Genomic DNA, 23,532 nt, shown 5'->3' on the forward strand with positions numbered 1-23,532 from the left:
TTTAATAATAAATTAAATAACCTGATCTTTAAATGGGCAAAATCCTTGAATAGACATTTCTTCAAGAAAGACAAACAAATGTCCAACAGGTGAATGAAAAGGTGCTCAACATCACGAATCATTAGGAAAATGCAAGTTAAAAACAATGAAATACCACCTCTTACTGTTAGAATGGTTATTATCAATAAAACAAAGAATAACAATTGATGGTGAGCATTTGGAGAAAACAAACCTTGTGCACTCTCCATGGGAAAGTCAATTGGTACAGTTCTATGGGGGAAAAATATGGAGGTTTATAAAAACATCAAAAATTGAATTGCCAGACTTGGGTGTAGCACTTTATATATAATGACTTTGTAATATATATATATATATATATATATATATATATATATATATATAAAATTAATGATAGAATTCAGGTAAGCATTCTGTTTGCAAGTTTTCAAATAAAAAAAAATACCTTTTTTTTTCTTTGAAAATGAGCATATGCCACATTAGTTTCTTAAACTACAAATCACCCAAATTTCAACAAACAGTAGAAAGGATAGAAAGTTTGTGGCATAGAATGGAGTATTGTATAGAAAAAAAAAAACTATCTACTATACCCCCAAATAAGGATGAATTTCTTAAGCAAAACGTGAAACAAAAGGAAACAGGTATAAAAGAATGGTAACTAAATGATGTTATTCATGTAGTCTAAAACCTGGCAAAATTAATCTACACTGTTGGAAGTAAAGATAGTTTTTACACTGGGGAGGGTAGGAGGGTGTAGGTAGTGACTTGGAAGGGGCTTCTGGGATGCAGATATTTTGTTTCTTGTTCTGGGTTATGAATTTGTGATGTAAAAATTCACCGATATAAAAATTCACTGATATAGGTACTTCTCTATTAATGTTATGTTTTATGTTTTTATTAAAAATTTTTTTTTAGTTGTAGGTGGACACAATACCATTATTTTATTTTTTAAATTTTTATGTGGTGCCGGGATCAAACCCAGTGCCTCACGCATGCTAGGCAAGCGCTCTACCACTGAGCCACAACTGCATCCCTTAATGTTATATTTTAATAAAATATTCTAAAATTGGAACATTAATACCTCCCTCATTATTGTTCTTATTAGTATTAATGTTTCCTTTAAATTAAACCTTACTAAAATGTAAACTTCATGGGAGTAATATTTTTAGTCTTCTTTTTCACTGCTGTCTGCCTCAGGACTACAATGGGACTCGCATATGGTGGACATTCAAAATCTTTTTCACAAATGAGTGATCATAAAACACAGTGTTTATTTGCTACTTGCCACAGAGTTTAAATTCTCTAAATGTTAGCTGTCACTATTTTTAATAAACTTTTTTTTATCATTGAGACAACTAAGATCATTTATGTCTTTAAGGAACGCTATATAGACAACAACCTATTTTAACATCCAGTACCTATGATCTCATGTTCCTAAGTTCATCTCTTCACTTGATCAATATTAGTAAACAACAATAGCTACGTGTACTTTACTCTATGAACTTGCAATTGAGAATCAAAGTTGAATTTTTTTCTTTTTTTAAACAGCCTGTGTTAATTATTTGTGCTGCTACTATTGTTGCCCTTATTGGTTAACATGTTCTTATTAGACTCTGGTAGGAAAAGTAATGTCAATTTATATAGTTGTGTTATTTTAACATTATTTGAAAATATTTTAGGTAAAATAAAAGGCTTGTTCCTAACGGACTTAGATGTAGTAAATTATTAACTTTTTCTTCAAGAGAAGCATTTTTTACCTAATGATGAGTTCCCTAGTGCTTTCGAATTGTTAGAATCTTTATGAAACGTACCACTGAAGATGAAGTTGAAAGATTTGGCTTTTGTTATTATATTAATGATCTTAGGAGAACTCTCTGCAGAAGGTAAAATTAATCCTTAATTTGCTTTATTCTCTTAAAAACTATAAATGGAAATTCTAATATTCATACAACTTAAGTTTTGGTATAATCTTTCATTTTGATGTATCAATTTTATCACATGCTTTATGTAAATTTAGCTTGTTATAGCATTTAGAAAGATGGGTTTTTTTTTTTTTCCCTTTGGGATAAACTAGCAAACTGTTATCAAAGTAGTTTAAGTTAAAAACACAAAACAAAGACCCTTTGGGAGCATAGGAGACCATGATCTAACATTATCTAAATATACTTTAAAGGGTTTCTGGTTAATAATTACTTTGTGAAATGGCTGTTTCAATGTATGTAATCTTCAAAAGGTGATGGGCATGAGCTGTTGCTTCCCATCACCCGCAGCAGCACTTCCTGTTCTCTGCTTTTGTGCTCCTTGCCATACTGTTGTTCATAAAGTGCCATCTTATTTATGTTCATTTGATAGTCTCTGATTTTTGGTAAGTTTGTACATCTCTTCATATACTGTTTTAGATGTTCGGATTTCTGGGATTTCCTAAATTGTTTCTGATTAGCATTTCTCTTTGCTTTATGGCTCTTTGGAGCTGATTTGTAAGAAGTCTTTATAAACTACAAGTTGTAACTTCTTATCAGTTTTAGACATTGCAATTTCCTTCTTCTAAAGTAGTATGTATCTGTTTTGTGGAAAATGACTTTCAAAGAAATTCTCAAATTTTTAAATAATCAAACCCATTACATTTTACCCTTTAGTTTCTTTTTTCTTTTTTTTTCTGTACCTTTGAACCATACAGTGTGATTGGTACCTCCTGAACTGTGCAATATGGGGCCTTGATGTTATGAGTTAGAAATGATAAAATCTTATATTTTGTTGTACAAATTAATTCTTTGGCTTAAACCATTTTCTGCTATTTTCCATACTTAACAGGTTGTTTATATTTTCATACTCAGTGTATCTCATTGTTGCTTCTTTTTTAAAAAAAATTCATTTTTTGAAATTTGTACTTTTTTATTCTAATTTGTTATGTATGACAGCAGAATGCGTTACAATTCATATTACACATAAAGATCACAATTTTTCATATCTATGGTTGTACACAAAGTAGAATCACACCATTCATGTCTTCATACATGTACTTAGGGTAATGATGTCCTATACCCTAATTATATCCTATAATAGGATAATTTTTGCATGAAGGTCTTTCCTACCCCCATGCCCCTTCCCTTCCCCTCCCTCCCCTTTGCTCTATCTATAGTTTGTCTAATCCACCCATGCTGCCCCCCCCACCAACCCCATTATGAATCAGCATCCTATATCAAAGAAAACATTCAGCATTTGGTTTTGGGGGATTGGCTAACTTCATTGTTGCTTCTTTATAGCTTCTTATGTATGGTCTATAATACCAGTATTTTCCATTTTCTATTTAAGTTATTCATTATGCAAACTTGAAATTCTCCACTTAATTGTTCAGTTCACTTCATCTGATATTTATTATCCAGTTTGTTGACATGATTTTATTGGAGTTGAGCTCCTCCTATTTCTTCTTATTTCTTTTTTCTCATGAATTCACATTCTCCAAGGCATGTCATCTACTGACCAGTAATGTGCCTCTCCTGGTGATAGAGATACATGCCTCAGGACAGTTTTTGAAGCCACAAAGTGGTGAAGACACATGCCCCCATCCCACTCAGTCCAGCAGCAGTGACCCTCAGGGAGCATCCTTGTGTATTCACTAATATTTTTTAAATTCCTGGGTGCCTGAGTATGCAAAATGGTGGGAGGAATTCTCAGAGAGTGGAGACTATTCTGCACATGTATTTATCTGCTGCTCTGCTCTCTCAAGATGCTGGCAATTTTATATTACTCATCCTTCCATGCCCATTCCCCTCCGCCATGGGCTGGCAGTATCATTATTTTATGTCTTTATTATTTTAGGGCAGTTTTAGGGTAGGGAGTAACCAAGGCATTGAAACCAGAATAACCCACTGGCTCCAGGCCTTCTTTGACCCACGAGTCTGGTTTTCACTCAGCGCCACTCCCAGGAATTGACCAAATGTTTCTCTCCTTTAAGCATTTTCTTTTTTAAAAAAGATCTCCAACATAACCAGAGATTTTTCAAGTAAACATTTTATTTGGAATATAATAGACACAGAAAGTGGCAAATATCATAAGATAGAGTTGTGTGAATTTTAGGCAGCTTTTCACTAACCAAATCAAGATATAGAGCATCAATAACACCTAAAAAACTTCCTAAATGACCTCTCAAAGGTGTTAATTTCTAAAGGTAATTTTTCTGATTTCTTTTACCAGGGATTTTTAGTTTGTCTTCTTAAAGAGTTATATAATGTATGTTGACTGTCTTCTTTCATGTAATATTATGTTTGTGAGATTCATCATTCATTTATTTGTGTTGCTGTACATAGAACATTACAGGTATGCCTCATCTGAGACGTGTTTACCTTTTCTGCCATTAAAGGCAATTTAGGTTATTTCTGATTTGGCACCACATGAACAGTGCTGCTATGGAACTCTTTGACATGTCCTTGTGTTCACAGATGTGTGCTCTTCTATTGGATAATATGATACATGCTCTGCTTCTATGAGTATTAGCAATGTATTTTCTCATGTACCAATTTATACTCTCACTTATAGTGCTATGAGAGGTGCTGTTTCTCCATATCTTTAACAACCATTAAGATAATCTTTCTCATTTCAACAATTTTAGTAGATTTGCAATATCTCATGATGGTTTCAATTTACATTTCCCTGATGATGAAAAAGGCTGAATACTTGATCTCTGACTATTTAAATATTCCATTTGTTAAGTTCTTATTCGAATCTTTATTTTAATCTGTCTTTGTCTTGAGAGATGACCAAAAACCATTTACTTCACAGTTTGGGGTAGGGGGTTGCCTATCTTAAGAAGTTCATCTGTTTTAGAACGATGCTGTCCAATACGGAGGATAGTAGCCACATGCAATCAGTCCTCTGTATTTCCGGGTTCCTCATTTGCAGATTTAAGCAATTGAGGATAAAAAATATTAGAAAATTTCCAGAAAGTTCCAAAAAGTGAAACTTGAATTTGCCATGTTGCCCAGTGTTCTGCTGAATCCATGCACTAGGCATGGCTTTAGGTATTTTAATATCTAAAGAGAGTTTAAAGCCTGCCTAGGAGGGCTGTAGGCATCATGCAAATACTACTGCATTTTACATAAGGGTGAACCTTTTACATAACACTCCACAGTCCCATTGTAATAGGCAGTGGGACATGTTGCTGAAAGACTTGGAGACAGAGTGCAAGACATAAGGTTTATTGAAAACTGCTTATGTGGAAGGTCCAGTGGTGAGGGGCTGGAAGCATAGCTCTTCTGTCCTTTATGGTGCCTTGCCAGAAAGCAGTGACTATCCCTCACCGTGCTTTGTCCAGTGGCAGCTGGCTGGATGAGCACTGATCCTCTCCACAGCTCTCTACTCCATGGTAGTTACTGCAGGGAGAGGAGAATCAATGAGTCAGGCTACAGAAGCAGTGACATCATTAGCTTGCTTCCTCGCATGATGTGACCAGCATTCCAAGGAACTTGACATGCATGCAAGAAAGCAGCTTTCTAAGATAACACTAATTTTTCCTAATTCTCAGCATGCCTGAGAGAAAGTCAGTGTCCTTCAAGTAACACTTATCTGGACCATCTGGCTGGGGCCACTCATTGTTCCCTTGAGAGGGTTAGATTCTTGGGAATATAAATGGGCATTTTAGGGACATCATGTTTTACTGTTCTTTACTCCAAAACCAACACAAAGGGATTTGAGCATCCATGGGTTTGGATATCTGCTGGATAGCCCTGGAACCAATCTCCTGCTAATTTTGAGGGACAATCCTATGACTGTTGAGTACTTTAAATGTGGATAGTCCAAGTTAAAAGGTGCTGTCAGTGTAAATACAGACAGGATTTTAAAGGGGGTAAGAAGAATGCAACACATTTTAAGGTATTGGACCCAATAAAGCATATTATTAAAATGAACTTCAATGCTTCTTTTTTACTTTTAGTAATGTGAGAATTTTAGGAATTTTACAATTACATATGATTTTCATTATGCATCTATTAGAGTTGTTCAGAACTACTAGTATATTAATTATGGTGGGAAAAGAAAATGAATGCTTGGATTGTCCAAAAAAATCACCTTAAAATTTTAGGTAATAAAAATAAGTGCTGGATTTAAAAATGTGTTATTGTTTGATTGCGAATTCCATGGTCTCAGCTTGAGTTTTTCTTCATTTCAGAGAAACGCTGTGATTTTCCCACGGTAGAAAATGGAAGGCTTGCCCAATATTACTATACTTTTAAGAGTTTTTACTTCCCAATGAGCATAGACAAAAAGTTGCCATTTTTCTGTTTGGCTGGCTACACAACTGAAAGTGGGAAACAAGAAGAGCAAAGCAGATGTACAGCAGAGGGCTGGTCTCCAGAACCAAGGTGCTTCAGTAAGTGAGCACGTTGTGTTACCACAACGAGGGATGGCTATGGTGCTCCAAGAAACTAGTTTATTGAAAAAGCTATTTTATTTCTATGAAAAAAACCTTTTGGTAGATAAGAACAAAATTACTAGCAAACTTTCTTTTTAAAAAATGCTGTATCTGAAATAGTATAAATAATGTTTTCATTTTAAAATGTTATTTTCTATATATTTTTAAAATCATATACTGTGAAGGGAACAAGGGTAATAAATGAAACTGTTATATGGAACATTTTGCATAATAGGCCAGGAAACATACTTACGAAACATTCTCAGCAAGGACAAGGTTGTTATTCCAGGGCCTATCATTTGCAAACTCCTAATTCCTTTGAGTGCCAACTTCTAATACCGATTAAAAATTCTGAGTCCAAATTTGTGAGCCGGTATTATGATAGGTTCATCTCATTATTTAATTGAAAAATGTCATAGTCAATTTATTGGTGGGCTTCCACTGGTTCAGGTGAACTCTCCTAAGCTAAGAAATCTCTAAGCTCTGTTTTCCAGAGTAAAAGGCTTTGCGTGGGTCTGTTTCATTTAGAAGAGGAGGTTGGGTATGGTAGTAACTGTGGTTGATATACACATCCATTTGGGATAATTATCCATTCTGTGGCTTCAGGACAGCTCATACTTTAGGCATTGCACTTTTGGTATTAACACAGAGCATACATTAACTCTAGTAAATAAATCATATTTATAACTAAAGCATAGAAATAAATTATAAGCCCTAGATTTATTGACTCTTTTATCTTGGAAAAGAGAATATTGAAATATGAGCCAGAAGAAATTAGCATGGTAATTTAATGGTTTAGATACAAATCTCTGCAGTCAAACTGAGGGTATGTGAATTCAGCTCTGCTACGGGGAAGTGGTTTGAACATTAGTTTCTTATCTGTACAATGGAATTGGTATTGCTTCAATGAGATAAGCTTTACATAATGTTGGACATACTGCAAGTATTAAAAATATTTAAACTTACATGAACCTTGGACAAATTTATTAACTCTTCTGAATTGCTTTGTTATGAAAGTCTAACAGTATAGTTTATAAAAATGATAGATTTCCACAGAATGCTAAAGAAATTTATTATGTTATACGTTCTTGTTGCAAATATTTACCAAAAATAACTTTCTTGTATGATTTAGTCACAGTTTAAATGGATTAAATACTGAATCCTGTGCTGCTAGGTGATCCCAAAATATTTTAAATAAATATTAATTAATTAAATAAATATTTAAAATAAATAAAGATTTATTTAAACTATATATTCAATAGAATGAAAGAATAGTTTTCATACTAATCTGTTTGCAGAATTATTTAAGGATCCATCCAGCTGGGGATGTTGCTCAATGGTAGAATGACTGCTTAGCATGTGTGAACTTACAGTCTAAAAGTAGGTAAGGTTAGGAATGAGTATAAGGACTAAATTTAGTAAATACAGAGACAGTTAGTGTCAAACTGAATCCATTTTCAAAGAAATTTTATTCATGACCTGTAAGATTATATTTCCAAAATTAAATCAAGGAATTGTGGAGAGAAAAATTATTTCTCTCTCCTCCTTCAAATTCCAATTAAGAGTGATATGAAATGTTTGTTTTCATTTTGCAATTTAATAAAAGGCAAGCTTCATTTCATCACTAAGTTAAACAAAGAAATTCCCCGCCCCCCACAGGAAAATGCACTAAGCCTGACCTAACAAATGGTTATGTCTCTGGTGTAAAATTCTTGTATAAAATTCAAGAGAATATGCGTTATGGTTGTGCTTCTGGATATAAAACCACTGGAGGGAAGGATGAAGAAGTGGTGCAGTGTCTTTCTGATGGATGGTCTTCTCAGCCAACCTGTAGGAAGGAGCATGGTAGGTATCTAAGAATCTTAAGACTGAGGATAAGAGCTTGCAAAACTAGTGTTCCCTTCTATGGGCAGGTATATATATATATATATATATATGAATTCAGCTCTGCTACTGGGAAGTGGTTTGAACATTAGTTTCTTATCTGTACAATGGAGTTGGTATTGCTTCAATGAGATAAGCTTTACATAATGTTGGACATACTGCAAGTATTAAAAATATTTAAACTTATGTGAACCTTGGACAAATTTATTAACTCTTCCGAATTGCTTTGTTATGAAGGTCTAACAATATAGCTTAAAAATATAGCTTATAAAAATGATATATATATATATATATATATATATATATATTTAAGCTATATATATATATATATTTAATCTCTTTTAAGTTATTGGTGAGGTTCATAAAATAAATAACTTTAAATTTTCTAGAAATATGTTTGGCCCCTGAATTACATAATGGAAATTATTCCACAACACAGAAAATATTCAAAGTGAAGGATAAAGTGCAATACGAATGTGCTGCTGGCTACTACACAGCTGGAGGAAAGCATGCAGAGGAGGTGGAATGCCACACGTATGGATGGTCTCTCACACCAAAGTGCACCAGTAGGTTCTCACATTCAACACAACTTACTTTCACTCTGAAAAAGTACCTCTCACACTGAAGTATTATAAGTTGTTATGATAATTATGACCCATTTTTATATTTTTTGTTTTTAGTTTTAATTACTTTCATAATAGAATTTGATCATTTAAAGTTTTCAAATGGGAAAATTCATTTTTGCTTATGGAATTTAAATAACCCTAATGATATATTTTATATATATATGAAATAAATTCAAAAACTTTTGCTAGCTAAAACAGAATAAGAGAAACTTATTAGTTTCTATTCAGATATGGGTTGTAAATAGTATATAAATTTTGTTCTGGTAGGAAAAATAAACACTGTGTTTTTATTCATTCTTTCAATTTTAGAATTGCAGTGCTCTTCTTTAAGATTAATTGAGAATGGCTATTTTCATCCTATAAAGCAAACCTATGAAGAAGGAGATGTGGTTCAGTTTTTCTGTCATGAAAATTATTATCTAAGTGGACCTGACCTAATTCAGTGCTATAACTTTGGTTGGTACCCAGAATCTCCTGTATGTGAAGGTAAATTTCTAAGTTTTATGCGTGGGGAAGTAGCATATCTTAACCTCATATTTTAATAAGTTTTAATCTCTATGAGCTCTGAAAAAATATCTGTGGTGGTATCTATTTCTAGTCTCTAGTTCTATTTTTAAAATAAATAATGTCATTTAAACCAATGTCCTTTTCAGCAATCTTTATTCCATTTAAAGAAACTTAAAGCTTCAAATTAGTTTGTAGAGTGGGAGTATCTTTTAAATATAATACTCAAAAATCTGCATTATCAATGCTAAATCTCTTCTTATAATTAATAACTTTAAAAAATTGGAAATTATTACAGGTAGTTGCCCCAAGGGAGCATCTTTGTGATGGCATTTTCTCCATTGGTTACGTATTTACTGATGTGAAAATTCAATCTCCAAAGTAGTGAGATAGAGAGCAGAAAACTTGGAAAATTATTACCTCAAAGTGTAAATGGAAAATGAGGTCATCTAGTTAGAGCTACTCCAAAAGTATAATGTCTAAGGTTACATTTCTATCACTGAATTTGTTCAGGCAGGTGGTATGCTTATCTGTCAGAAGACACCAACTTAATAATTACTTAACCATAACTACAATGTCATTTGAAGAAGGTCTTAATCCGGCAAAGGAAATATGAAAAAATAATTGCTCTGATGTTGCAAATGTTGCTATAAAATCAGGTACAAAATATTTAAATAATCATTAGATTATTATATAGGTATGGTGGGAGATGGTATTTGTTGAGGCAATGGGTAATATTTCACAGAAGTGATGGATAATATTTGGACTGGGTCTTAAGAGATAAATAAGAGCTTGAGGACTGGGAGGAGGCACAGGGTTTGGTAGCAACCGTTTTCTCTGTAGTATAGGAAATAATTCATCATCCACAGGCAGGTGAAAGACATGAAGGTAGAATTTGGAAGAGAGCAGTAAAATTTGAAACAGGAGCTGGGAGAATAAACTAGGTTTCTGACCAGGGCTATGCAATGGGATTGCCTGGAACTATCAGAGCTTCCTAATTGCACTCAGTGAAAACTTTGGCAGTTTTGTCATTTTCCAGTAGGACAAAATAGCATTGGGACAACAGTGGAGAGGAAGATTGTTAGCAAACTGTCTGCAGCATGTTATTTCAAACATAAGTGGCACAAATATTTAGTGTCTATTCCTCACCCTTCCCCTCTCCGAACTGGTACGCCAACATGCCTGCTATTTGATAATAAATACTCAGGAGATGTAGTATAGTGGGCTTAATAATGCTTCCCCACTCCCCCCAAAGATACCCACATCCTAATCCCTGAAACCAGTAATGTGACCTTATATGGCAAAAGGAACTTTGCAGATGTGATTAAGGATCTTGAGGTTATCTGGGATTATTCATTTGTACCCTAGATGTGATCACAAGTGTCCTTTTTAAGAAACTGAAAGAAGATTTGACTGCAGGAGAGGAAGTAGGTGATTTGAAATGCATAAACAGGCTGGAGTGAACCTGAACCCAGGAATATAGGCAGCCTCCAGAGGGCAGAAAAGCCAAAGTATTGGATCTGCCTTGAAAACCTATCAGAGGAACACAGTCCTCCTGAAACCTCAATTTTAGCTTAGTGAAACTGACTTTGGATTTCTGGCCTCCAGAAGTGTTAGAGAATAAATTTCTGCTGTTTTAAACCACTAAATTATGGCAATTTGTTACTGTACCAATAGTAAACCATTAATAAAGTATTTCATAGTTAGGAACAGATTTAATACAGATAGACACGGGCTCAAGAACAAATGTGTCACCTACTTCATAAGCTTCAGTGTCTTTATCTATAATATGAGAGAAATAATAGTCCCTACTTAAGAAAATTATTTAGGACCTAAGGAGATAATGAATTTAAAAGGCTTGGTGTTTTATTACTTTACTGGTACATAACAATGTAAACCATGAATTCAGCCGCTTCAGATTGAATCCATGCATTAGTCCCAGGTTCTGTAGCTCAGAGTCTGGGTTTGGGTAAACTCACTCCTCTGCATCAGTGTCTAACAAAGCCACAGTGTTGGCTGGGCCTGGAGGCTCTCCCAAGGCTTGCCTAGGCAATGATCTTCCAAATTTATTGAGCATGTTGGAAGCATTCAGAGCTTTGCAGGCTGCTGAACTTGAGAGTTTCAGTCTCTTGCTGGCTATTAGCTGGAGGCAGCCTTCTGCCCCTTGCCTTGTAGCCTTGTCCATTTGGAAGCTCACAACAAGGCAGCTGTGTCTTCAAAACCAGCAGGGAGAATCTTCCATGAAGAATAGTGTCATAAATTTATGTTGCATAATCACGTATTCATAATCATATACTAATCCATCATGTTTGCTGTATTTGATTGTCCAGAGCAAGTCACAGGTCTCACTGGTGGATCGGAATATTATGTAAGGAAGTAAATGTCAAGAGGTGAGGTCCTAGGGGTGCTCCTAGAACCTGTCTGTCATAGTTTCTATGGTGCTTGATACCATAAATGCTCTTATTGAATCTTCATTGTTTCTGTTAATTATATGACTAAATATGCTGATGTCTTTCCATAAGGAAGAAGACATCGATGTCCTCCTCCACCTCTGCCCCTAAACTCCAAAACTGAAAAGTATTCAACAGCTTATCGTCACGGAGAAATAGTTCGTATACAATGTGAACTTAATTTTCTGATTCAGGGGTCAGAAGAAATACGCTGTGAAAATGGAAAGTGGACAGAACCTCCAAAATGCATTGGTTAGTAACATTGAGTAAACTCACCCTAAAATGAACTATGCATGTGTAGCTAAATGATCCCTTCTCTTCAAATGGTACATTTCAGAAGAAAAGGAGAAGAGGGTCTGTGAGGAACCACCCTTCGTGGAGAATGGCGCAGCAAACCTACATTCTAAGATTTATTACAGTGGGGATAAAGTGACATACAGATGTGACAGAGGCTACCATATCCGTGGATCAAATGAGATAGCTTGTAATCGTGGAAAATGGACAATTCCCCCTGAGTGTGTTGGTATGTCTGCCACGTTTAACAGTAGCTAGGACTATAGTGCAAGATTTTCCATTCTGTTTATTCTACATACTCATAGCTCAAAACCACTGCTTACAAGGGTTAGAAGTACATTGCTACTATACCTCCTTTGCTACTTTTTTTAAAATTTTGTGTGTGTGTGTGTGTGTGTGTGTGTGTGTAAGGAGTCATCTTTAGAATTCAAGCCAATGTAAATAACTCAGAAACTAACCAAAAAAAAAAAAAAAAAGGTTTAAATACATTAGTGCTGGGCATGGTTATCTGACTTCTGTGAGCACCATGACCTATGAGCTTAAATACCTACAAACAGCTGAGGATGTGCTTCACTGGAGAAGTAAAGGCATGTTGGAGAATGACCGTGAGCGTGATCTAGTTCCTTTCCCCACATGTCCTATGAAGTTAGGGTCTAGCATTCTGTTTCTGTCTTTAGGTAAGTCCTACTGATATTACTTTTGCATCTGGCCATTCTGAACCTTATACCTTTCTGAGACAGGTTGCTAATCTTTGGTGTTGCTGAAGAGTACTCCCAGACTACAGAATCATTCCTAGTTGCTACCCTTCTTGTCATCCTTCTCATTCTTGACCAGATATTGAGGAAAACTCCAAATGTGTTTACCTAGTATATTTACAACAGCTGTAAATGATGCTAAATAAATTTGCAGAGTAAGAGAAAGATTCTAAAGAGAGAAAAATAGATATTTCATCCCTGGGTTAATTGAGAACTGAGGTGAACACAACAAGAAGCAAGAAGATAGAGGTGCATTGATGCCAAAAGGTGGTTTTAGAATTAACTATAATCTTTAGGTTGAAGAATATCATTTACCTCTCTATACATCTCAGGAATATCTTTACCACAATTCCTTCACAATTAAGAGAAAAGTATGCATACTTTTCTTGCTGTTTGTTTTTACTTAATAAATTTTAAAAATACCTCAGCTGAACAACATTTCTTATGAATTTAGAAATCAGTTGTCCTAAGTATACAGGACTATTGAGATACCATAGTTTGGGTAACAATATTATATTATTATATTGTTATGAATTTATATTAATTGAAATAACTTTTTCTCTTAGAAAATAATGAGAATTGTAGGCCTCCACCTAATATAACAAATGGGGCTGTGGTTGGTGTGTTATTGCCAAGCTACACAACAGGATCCTCAGTGGAGTATAGATGCAATGAATATTACTTATTGAGGGGATCAAAAATATCTCATTGTGAACAAGGAAGATGGTCATCCCCACCTGTTTGCTTGGGTAAGAAAAAGAAAACACCAAATTTATTTTACTATTATGTTTGCTATTTTTGATTTTCTTTAAATATTGTATAGCATAGAAATAGTATAATTTCTTTTTTTTCTGACATGTTATCCCCTTCATTTTAGAAACTCTCTAAACAAGTAAAAATCTCTAACACTGTAGTTGCATTAACATATTACAACATTACTTTTTCAAATGTGTAATGCACGCTAAACTTCTTGTAAGTTAAAATATTCATTTAAATAAGTATTAGAATTTTAAACTGTAAAAGCAAGTCATTGTTATTTGCCAAAAACATTTATAAGCAAATTAAACCAAATAGAAGAAAACAGAAAATATCAGTAACTTGTTTGAAACAACTAATATTAGTGATTTAGATAATGAAAAATCTTCTAAGCTTTTTTCTATTCCCATTTAAACACACATACATAACATAAAGATGCTGCCATATTGTGCAGACATTACGTACCTTGTTGTTTTTTCACTTAAAAATTTTGTAAACATAGTTGATCTTAACTTCTACATATACATTTGAATGGCTAAATAGTATCCCACAGTGCAGGTACATAAAAATTAATTTAATTGATAACTTTATTGCTGGATGTTTAGCATTAAATATATTTACATTCCAAACAGTACATTTTTGTAAATGAATGTTTATACATTTTTAAAAACATTATTTTTCATTTAAAAAGTTAATTAAATATATTTTGACCTTGTTTTAGTTTTCTCTTATTTTTCAGAGTTTCCAAAGTAGAATTTCTAGATAAAAAGATCTGGAAATTAATTTTTTCTTAATTGCCGAAAAAAGAAAAAAAGAAAGTTTATTCTGATTTATAACCCTACCATTAGTGTATTAAAGTAGGAAGTTTTTAATCTTTGTCAACTTTGAGTATTTTAATCTTCAAATTTGTTTTTAATTTAATAAGCAAAATTATTTGATTTACTTAAGTATCAGCCAATTTGGCATTTTTTTTTCCATTTTCTAAGTGGCCACAGATTTGTTTTTTTCTACTAGCGATTGTTCATAGCCTAGCCATTTTTCAGACTCATAAGGTATATCTACATAAATTAAATGGAGTATTTGAGAGTCATGTATACTGCAACCATTTTATTTTACTTTTATTTTTAGTGTTTTAAAATATAGATGCTTAAGTCTTAAGCTGTTTTAAGCCTTTTGTTCATAGTTCCTGTCTTTCAAGTAAGTCTTAGGATGCTATCCCATTCAAATTCAAATGTATCTTCACCTATAATTTTTCTATTACTCTCATAATTTTATGTTGAGATACTGGATATTAAGTTTCTCATTTTGCGATTGATATTGCATTGAATAGGAGTACAATCATCTTTGAGGACAGAGACTAGATTGAAATAGAAATGGAAAAGATAATAATGAAACAACCTCATAAGGAATAATAAGGCTTAAAGAAATCAGTCATTCAATATCTGGATCAATTGCCTCAAGACATTTAGGCATGATGTTAATGAACTGAGGCAAATAGTGATGATCAGTCACTGTCAGGGCAAGAGGAGAGCTTGCATGTCTTGATTATCCACTGGGATTGAGCATGTTATCTCTACAAATTCACGCAACAGTGTGAAGAGGAACAGACTTTTCTGTCTGAATTATTATTTCAGATGGGAATCTCTATAACCTCTCCCTACTCATCTTCCTGCTCTCCTCCACTCTAGCGATTCTGGATTCCTTCCTCTTCCTCAGGCTAGGCATGCTCTCACCTCAGGGTTGTTCCTCTGTCAGGTACACTATTTCATCAGATAATGACATTCGTCAACCTTCAAGTTTTTCTGCAGATACTTACTTAGGCCCACCCAGCCATCTGACTTGGAATGTAACCTCCTTCCCCCCAGCACTTTTGATAGCTCCTTCCCCCTTCACCCTTTTTCCACCTAATTTCATATGCTGTAGTTTAAGGATAGTTACAAATTATGAAATTCATATATTTAGTATGTCTATTAATTATTGTGGGAGTTTTGTTTAGCAGGTAAGCTCCACGAGGTCAGGGTTCTTTGTTTTGTTCATTGATATGTAACAAGTGGCAGGTTTTGTATAAATATTTACACATTAAGTACATTTTCTTTTTTAAGATTATTATTTTATAAAAAAAGAAATAATGATTAACCTAACTGTTTGATGACCTTAAGCAATATTTTTAATGTTTCAAATTGAGTGGTTTTGATTTATGGTATGTAAATCTATAAAGTCATTTGATAGTAATAAAAGTGTATATTTTGTTATCTTTGTGTGAGGAGCTTTAATAATGATAAATATAAAATGTAAACTATTGTTTTTGATGCCTGTCATGACTTTCATAGTGGATAGATGAGTAAAGAATTTAAAAGAGCACTTGTTTTTCAGAGCCATGCACCGTGAATGCGGATAACATGAACAGAAATAACATAGAAATGAAGTGGGCCTATGAAGGAAAAATCTTGCATGGAGATTTAATAGATTTTGTATGCAAACAAGGATATGATATGCCTCCATCAACCTTGTCTGGGTTGTCTGTGCAGTGCAATCGGGGAGAAGTGAAATATCCTTTATGTGTTAGAAAAGGTAAAAATAATAGTACTTTTACACAATTTCTTACCTAACTAATGGATATCAACTACCTTGGTTGAAAGCTTAAAGTTATGAGCATAAGCAATTGGGCACCACATCTTCTAATGTCTAAGTTCAGAGTGTTCCAACTTCTAGTTTTCAATCAGTGCATATACTTAAAAAAAAGCCTATACTAACAATTTCATTCCAATAGGTCATTTTTATGAAGGGAAAAAAAATAAAAGATTTAATAAACATTACCATACTATCCGTGGATTTTTATGTCAGCACTCAACAACACTAAAATACCTTTACTAGGGGTTTTGCTCAGAAAACTACTTGATGCAGAGTGTGAGAAATTTTGTGTACTCCCTGTAATAGGGACGATTACTTTTAAAAAGAAAAAAAAGGAAGATAAAACATATGGAAGACAAGACTTTAAGAGAGATCTTGTATGCCTTCATTTCAGCTAGATTGAAAGGGAAAAATAAAATACTGTCTTGGTTGTAAATATGTATTCAAGGTTTATAACATGAAATTCTAACTATAATAGTCAATTTTGAAGTATGACAATGTTGCCAGATATCTTCAATACTTAAAAAATATTTCAGAACTGCATTAAAAATTCCTTGAAGGCAATAAGATATCTCATTTAGTTTCTGTAGCAATTATTAAAACTCTGGATACTTGTAGCAATTTATTATCTATCTATCTATCTATCTATGTATATTTTTGCAGAATCTAAAGGAATATGTTCATCTCCTCCACTTATTAAAAATGGAGTGCTTATTAGTTCAGCAGGAGGCATCTATGAGAATGGTTCTTCAATAGAATATAGATGTTTTGATCACCATTTCCTGCAAGGACCTAGGGAGGCCTATTGTGTAGAGGGAGTATGGACTACACCACCATTGTGCTTAGGTATGTAGTACTACATATGCCTCTAGCTAATAAAGTAAAATGACGCATGTTTAGCTTTCAGTCATTTTATGCTGATATGAAACTAATACTTAATTTGCTGCATTTGTGTTTTTTATTAGTATTTAATCACTGGTTTCTATTCTTTCCCATAGATTTCAAATAATTGTTGTTCAGTTGCTATAATAAACACCTAGTGCAAACCATGCATCAGGTAGTATTGTGGTATTGGCTACAAATTGAATAAGCTATTTTGGTATGGGCAAACATTAGCAATTATGATGAAGTGTGACTGGCACTATAAATTGAAAATATGAACAAGCACAGTAGGGGAATAAAAAAATGGCCATCTCAATATGGAAAGATGAAGCTTATTAATTTCCTTCTTAGCAAGGTATTCCAATAGAAATTACATTTACCAAGAATATTAGAAGGCATAAAATAGCCATGCTACGCAGGTGCTCTACCACTGAGATACATCTCCAGCCATTTTTTAAAAATTTATTTTGAGACAGGGTCTCACTAAATTGCCCAGGCTGACCTAGAACTTGAAATCCTCCAGCCTGAGCCTCCCAAAAAGCTGGGACTACAGGCATAAACCATCGTGCCCAACCATTTCTGGCATTTATTTATTTTTCTTATTTCACTGGCTTGGATTTTAGTACAATGTTGAATGGAGCAGGTAATTAATAGTTTTATTTCCCAATCTCATAAGTAAAACTTTTAATAATTCACCTTTAAATGTGGAATTATAAATAATTTCAAATAGTAGGTTTAAGATATATATATATATACCTTCTACTTTAATTTGCTAAGAGTATTTCTAATGATCTTCAAAGGGTGTTTAATAGCTGTTTGAATAATCACAAGATTATTACTTTTTCTGTATATTTCGTGAATTATATTATTTCCTTTTGAATGCTAATGCATGATTGTGCTCTCATAAGAAATTCCAAATAGTTGTGATGAATTATGCTTCTTAAAGGTTGTTGAGTTTTATTTGGTAATATTTTACCTAGGTATTTTGTGTCTATTTTCATGTTTTTTTCTTTTCAGTTTTGGTATCAAGTTTCTGTTGACCTCATACAATGAATTGGGAAGCGTTCTTTTTCAATTCTCTGAAAATTCTTTAATAATTTTAAGAACTTACCAAAGAAGTCATATAACTCTTGAGTTTCCTTTATAGAAAGATTTTAATCATAACTTCAATTAGTTCAGTAGGTATTAAGTCATTATCTTTTCCATCCATTTTGTTAGAAAGTGGTGTCTTGGAATTTGTCTACTACATCTAAATTGTCAAATTAGTTGACATAAAGTGACTTGTGACACTCTTTTATCCTCATTTTCATGTTTTTAGGATGTGTCTATTATTATTGCTGCTATTAATATATCTTTCTTGACATGTGTGGCTGAAAGTTTTATTTGTATGTAATTAATAAAATTAGCCTGTGAATTTTATTAGTCTTAAAAAGAGTCAATATTTTCATTTAGTGGTCATTTCCTCAAATTTTTCTTGATATTTCACTGTATTTATGCTCTTATCTTCATTATTCCCTCTTTTATACTTTCTTGAGATTCTTTAATTACTATTTTTCTGGCTTATTTAGATGTATACCTTGGTTACTAATATCTGACTTTCATGTTCCTTTTCAGATTTGAATTTAAGGATACAAATTTCACTCTGAGTACAACTTCATCTTACACAGTTTGATATTTTGGATTTTTGCTATTATCTAGTTCAAAAGATGTTATAATATCCATTTTGCTATCTTCTGTGCACTCTGAATCATTGAGAAGTTTCTAAGTTCTGAACATTTGGGAGATTTTCTAGTGTTTTTTCAGCTTTTGACTTCTAATTTAGTTCTACTGTGATATGCTTTGAATTTTATCTGTCCTTTGAAATTCACTTATACTTGCTTTATAAGAAGCACATATTTGTTCCTTTTTCTCTAAAAAAAATTAACTTTGTCATTGTGGCTTGTTAGATGTATGTCAATTGGGTTGAATTTAATTTTTATTTTTTTAAGTTCATCCATTTCTATTCAATTGTCTTCTTATAAGTTACCAAGAGAAGCATGTCCAATCTCTCTGAGCACCTTGTAGGATTTCTTATTGCTGTTCTATCATTTTTGCTCTTGTATCTTTACACTGTCGTCTTAGATGTGCCTAATCTGCTTTAGACTAGTCTATTAAGCTCTTAATTTCAGTTATTATCTTCAATTATAGAGTGTCTGCTTCATACTTTCTTTTGGTAAATTCATCTTGTCTAATGAAAGATTCCATCTTGACATCATTTTTTTGACCATTTTAATTATACTTATCTTTAAGGCCCAATCTGAAAATTCCAATATCTGAATCACTTTAGAGGAAAGTTTCTATATAACAGACAAATTCCTTACTATTTCTATTAGTAATTAATTAAAAATTGAATATTGTGGAAAATTTTAGGAGCATGAAGTATGTCATCCAACCCACAGAATTCTCATTCTATCCACTGGCTGAAGGTTATGGTAGGAGCAGTTGGTCTCAAACCAACTGGAAATGGAGCTTTCAGTGTTTGCTTTCAGATATTTGGTTGCCCTTAATCACAATATGTAACCCTCCAAGGCTCTTTACTGAGCATTTGGGGATATATCTCCCTATACACTGATGATGATATAACTGGGAGACTGTAGATTGCCCAGTGTAGCTTTTAAGTCAACTTTCTAAGCTCCTTAATTCTCTCTTTCTGTACCAATCAAGAATCAGCAGCTGCCTCAAGGGAAAAGCCAAAACAGAACACCAGGCTCATTTTTATACTCCTCCCCATTCCTCACACTTCTTGGTTCCTCAAGCCTTGGTTTCTATAGCAGCCTCCAAACTCCAATTTTTCTATACTCAATCCTGAGATTTCCGAAAACCTCTACTTGCTCTATGCCTGTTAAGGTCCATTCTGTCCTTGGTCTTTTAGCTGAGCTGACAATTAACAAACACCCTAAGAGGAAAATGCACATAAAATGTTGAACTCATCTAAATTAACTTTTCCAGGACTTCAGCTAATTGACTTCCTTGAAGGTTCTCTGCTGCCTTGAAATATGTGCTTTTTGCCTGTTTTCGAGATTTTCTAATCCTTGGTAGAAGTGCTGGTCTGACATTAGCTACCCATCATAGCAGGAGGTCTATAAATCAATTTTTAATTTATTTTAATTAAAATTTCATTTTTTTGTAAAACAATGACTCCTAAATTATACAGCTCCACTTCACCTCATTTTTAAAACTATTTTATAGTGAATCTAAAGTATTTTTTAAATAATTGTTTCATTTTTATTATCTGTAGCACTCCTAGCCAAACGTATAAGCATTCCAAATACTTGAAAAATATCTGAATAAATATGTTTGTTAATGTATTACAGGTATATTGATATGTTGTGTTATCAACCCTGAATCTTTTTTTAACTTATCTTAGAAGTTACTCTTTAATGTTACATAATCCTGGAGGCAAACAAGGACATAATAAAACCAATTTTCTGAAATATTTTATTATTTGAAACTTAAAATGTCAATAATTTTATGATGAAAAAAATCATCATAAAATAGTTTTGTTGGAGAGCCTAATGCTTTTAATTTTGTTGTTTTATTTTAATACATGTAGAAATGAGCAAGGTAACAATTTTAATTTAAAACAATCAAATTTTCCTGTTCCTTAACTGGAAATTTAAAAGAGAAAACTCTTAACTCCTTTGGATGGTATCAGGCCAAAAATTGTTTGGTCATTTCTCAGAATCATGCTTGTTTCTGCATTTCCACCAAGTTATTCATTAGTCAATGGTTTGTCTCATGAATATTTTATGTGAATTTTCTGAAGAAGAATAAGGAAAAAGCATAATTTTAGTGAATACTATTGACTGTCAATACTTCTGAAAAAATAATTTATTGCTATCTTTGAATATCCTAATGGCATAAAACTAAGTGACTGGCAGGGTATACTTTCTCTGAATATAGGACCACAGAGGTAAATGGTGCACTGTTTCCTGGGGGTCTGAATGTATTTTCTGACTTGAATATTGATTCTAACTAATTTATTTGCCATTCTCTGCAATTGTGAGGTCATCATGAGCAGGCAACATAATTATTTTTGGTAGTACCAAGATGTATCAAGATAGTTTTCTTCTTCTTTTTCTTTTTTTTTTTTCCTCTAGAACCTTGCACATTATCTTTTGTTGAAATGGAAAGGAATAATTTACTCTTGAAGTGGGATTTTGACAATAGACCACACATTTTCCATGGAGAGTATATTGAATTTCTTTGCAGAAGGGACACTTATGTAGCTGAAGCATCATCTGTTATTGTCTCTGAACTTAGAGTACAGTGTGACAGAGGGCAGTTGAAGTATCCAAGGTGTATTCCAAGAGACAGGTAAGAAGAGGCTTGCACCCATGGCTACTTGCTTCTTTCTATCAGATTGTTATTCAAGAGATTCATCATGTTATAAATTTCAGAAATATGTTCTACAAAATGTCTACTTTATGGCAATTGGAAGGGAAACAGAATTGTACTTTCCTCATTTTTTTTTTTAACTAAGAAAATTCCTGAAAGCATTATTTAATTCAGCAAGCTTTCTGAGTTGTATGAACCCCCACTGTTATTTGCTATTTGCTGTTTATGGAACTTTGACAATTATGTAAATAATCCAGTCTATAGGTGAAATATTTAAATATTCAAAAATTAACATACATATTCTGAGACAAGAAAAAAAAAACATATTTTCTTTTGCTTCTCATTGTGTGTAACCAAGAAAGGTTTGTTAACACAGTTGTACAAACCTTTGTACTGAGGAAAGAGCATGTTTATAATAGTTTGAAATCATGGTGTTCATTTTCAGGATCACATTTATGTATAAGAATTTGAACTAGGCTAGGATCCTGGCTCAGTGGTAGAGAGCTTGCCTTGCATGTGTGAAGTCCTGGGTTCCATCCTCAGCACCATATAAAAATAAATAAGTTAAATAAAGGTTTCCTGTCCACCTACAACTAAAAAAATTAAAAAAACAAAACAAACAAAAAAAGAATTGAAATTATTAATGTGTTTCCTTATATGATATTAAAAATATATATTCCACCACCTGATTAATAAAAATTGTTTTTTCCTAGACAAATGTTGAGATACAATAACATGATGTGAATAATTTAATAGAATCAGGATTTTGATCCTTTTGAAGATATATTAACAATGAAGGCTGGGCGTGGTGGTGCACGCCTGTAATCCCAGCAGCTCCAGAGGCTGAAGCAGGAGGATAGCAAGTTCAAGCAGTCTGAGCAAAAGCGAGGCACCAAGCCACTCAGTGACACCTTATCTCTAAATAAAATACAAAAATAGGGCTGGGGATGTGGCTCAGTGGTGCAATACCCCTGAGTTCAATCCTCAGTACCACCCCAAACCCCCGCCAAAAAAAAAGGGAAATTATATTTTGTGTTCAACTAAGAATAAACATATTTTTAAAAAGTATTGGCAAAATACATGTGGTTCCATTTTAGCAACTGTTAAAAATGATCTATAGGAACTACCTAAAAACACATTTTGTATACTTTGAAAACTGAGAAAAACATTCATAAGACACATCATAAAATCAGGGTGGAAAAATTTTATATTGTTTAAATGTTTTGATTATCTTGGATTTCTCATTTACAAGAGAAAATAACAGAAAAAGTTACAAATAAAAAATACTGTTGGAGAAGTAAATGGCATTGGGTTTTTTTTGTTTTGTTTTGTTTTTTTAGATAAAAGCAAAATTACTATTTATTTATTTATATTTTTATTGATTTTTAGGGTTTTTTTAAAACTATGTTTTTAGTTGTTGATAGACATTTATTTATACGCAATGCTGAGAATCAAACCCAGTGCCTTGCATATGCCAGGCAAGCACTTTATCACTGAGCTACAACTCTAGCCCTAGCATTGGGTTTTTAAAAGGGAACTGATGGTATTATTTACTAAGTATGTTTACTTTCTCTAGTTGGTAACTTATTAGAAAAATGATTCAGTATATGAAATGTTGAATGGTTAAGATAATAATAAACTCGACTCTAATTAATGCTTGTTGTATTCAAAAAAATTCTTGTCTCTTTTTCTCTCTAATCAAGGATTCTGTCTTATCAAGAACACTTAAGGACATGAAAATGAATGGCAGAAAAAAGAACAGGATTTCAACACATCATAAAATCTCTTTTAAAATAAGCTTTAGAAAGTATATATTAAAAAGTCTTAAATATTGACTTGCTGGAAGATATGAATCTTATTTTTTTGTGCTGAACATTTTCTTTAATTGTAAATAAAAGCCAAAAATGTTTCATTTCTACTTTGGGTGATCTGACACATAGCATAATGTT

General features: G+C 33.1%; 1 protein-coding gene across 1 annotated transcript; it reads left to right on the forward strand.

The window, feature by feature from the left end:
- Nucleotides 1–1,837: 1,837 nt before the first annotated feature.
- On the forward strand, nt 1,838–23,320 carry F13b (coagulation factor XIII B chain). The gene is made up of 12 exons (XM_071619744.1): nt 1,838–1,901; nt 6,182–6,382; nt 8,084–8,269; nt 8,698–8,874; nt 9,244–9,420; nt 11,961–12,140; nt 12,226–12,411; nt 13,504–13,686; nt 16,067–16,264; nt 16,988–17,170; nt 21,346–21,562; nt 23,287–23,320. Exons 1-12 carry the CDS (start codon nt 1,838–1,840, stop codon nt 23,318–23,320), a joined length of 1,986 nt encoding a protein of 661 aa, XP_071475845.1.
- The last annotated feature ends 212 nt before the right edge of the window (nt 23,321–23,532 follow it).

The sequence above is a fragment of the Marmota flaviventris genome, chromosome 12 (genome assembly GCF_047511675.1).
Source record: "Marmota flaviventris isolate mMarFla1 chromosome 12, mMarFla1.hap1, whole genome shotgun sequence".
Classification (NCBI taxonomy): domain Eukaryota; kingdom Metazoa; phylum Chordata; class Mammalia; order Rodentia; family Sciuridae; genus Marmota; species Marmota flaviventris.

What these genes read in the sequence shown, in the direction of transcription:
- F13b (XM_071619744.1), top strand. Translation starts at nt 1,838, where the DNA reads ATGAAGTTGAAAGATTTGGCTTTTGTTATTATATTAATGATCTTAGGA. An exon ending in TCTCACACCAAAGTGCACCA is followed by an intron (nt 8,875 to 9,243) that starts GTAGGTTCTCAC and finishes TTTCAATTTTAG; the next exon opens with AATTGCAGTGCTCTTCTTTA. An exon ending in AGGTGTATTCCAAGAGACAG is followed by an intron (nt 21,563 to 23,286) that starts GTAAGAAGAGGC and finishes TCTCTAATCAAG; the next exon opens with GATTCTGTCTTATCAAGAAC.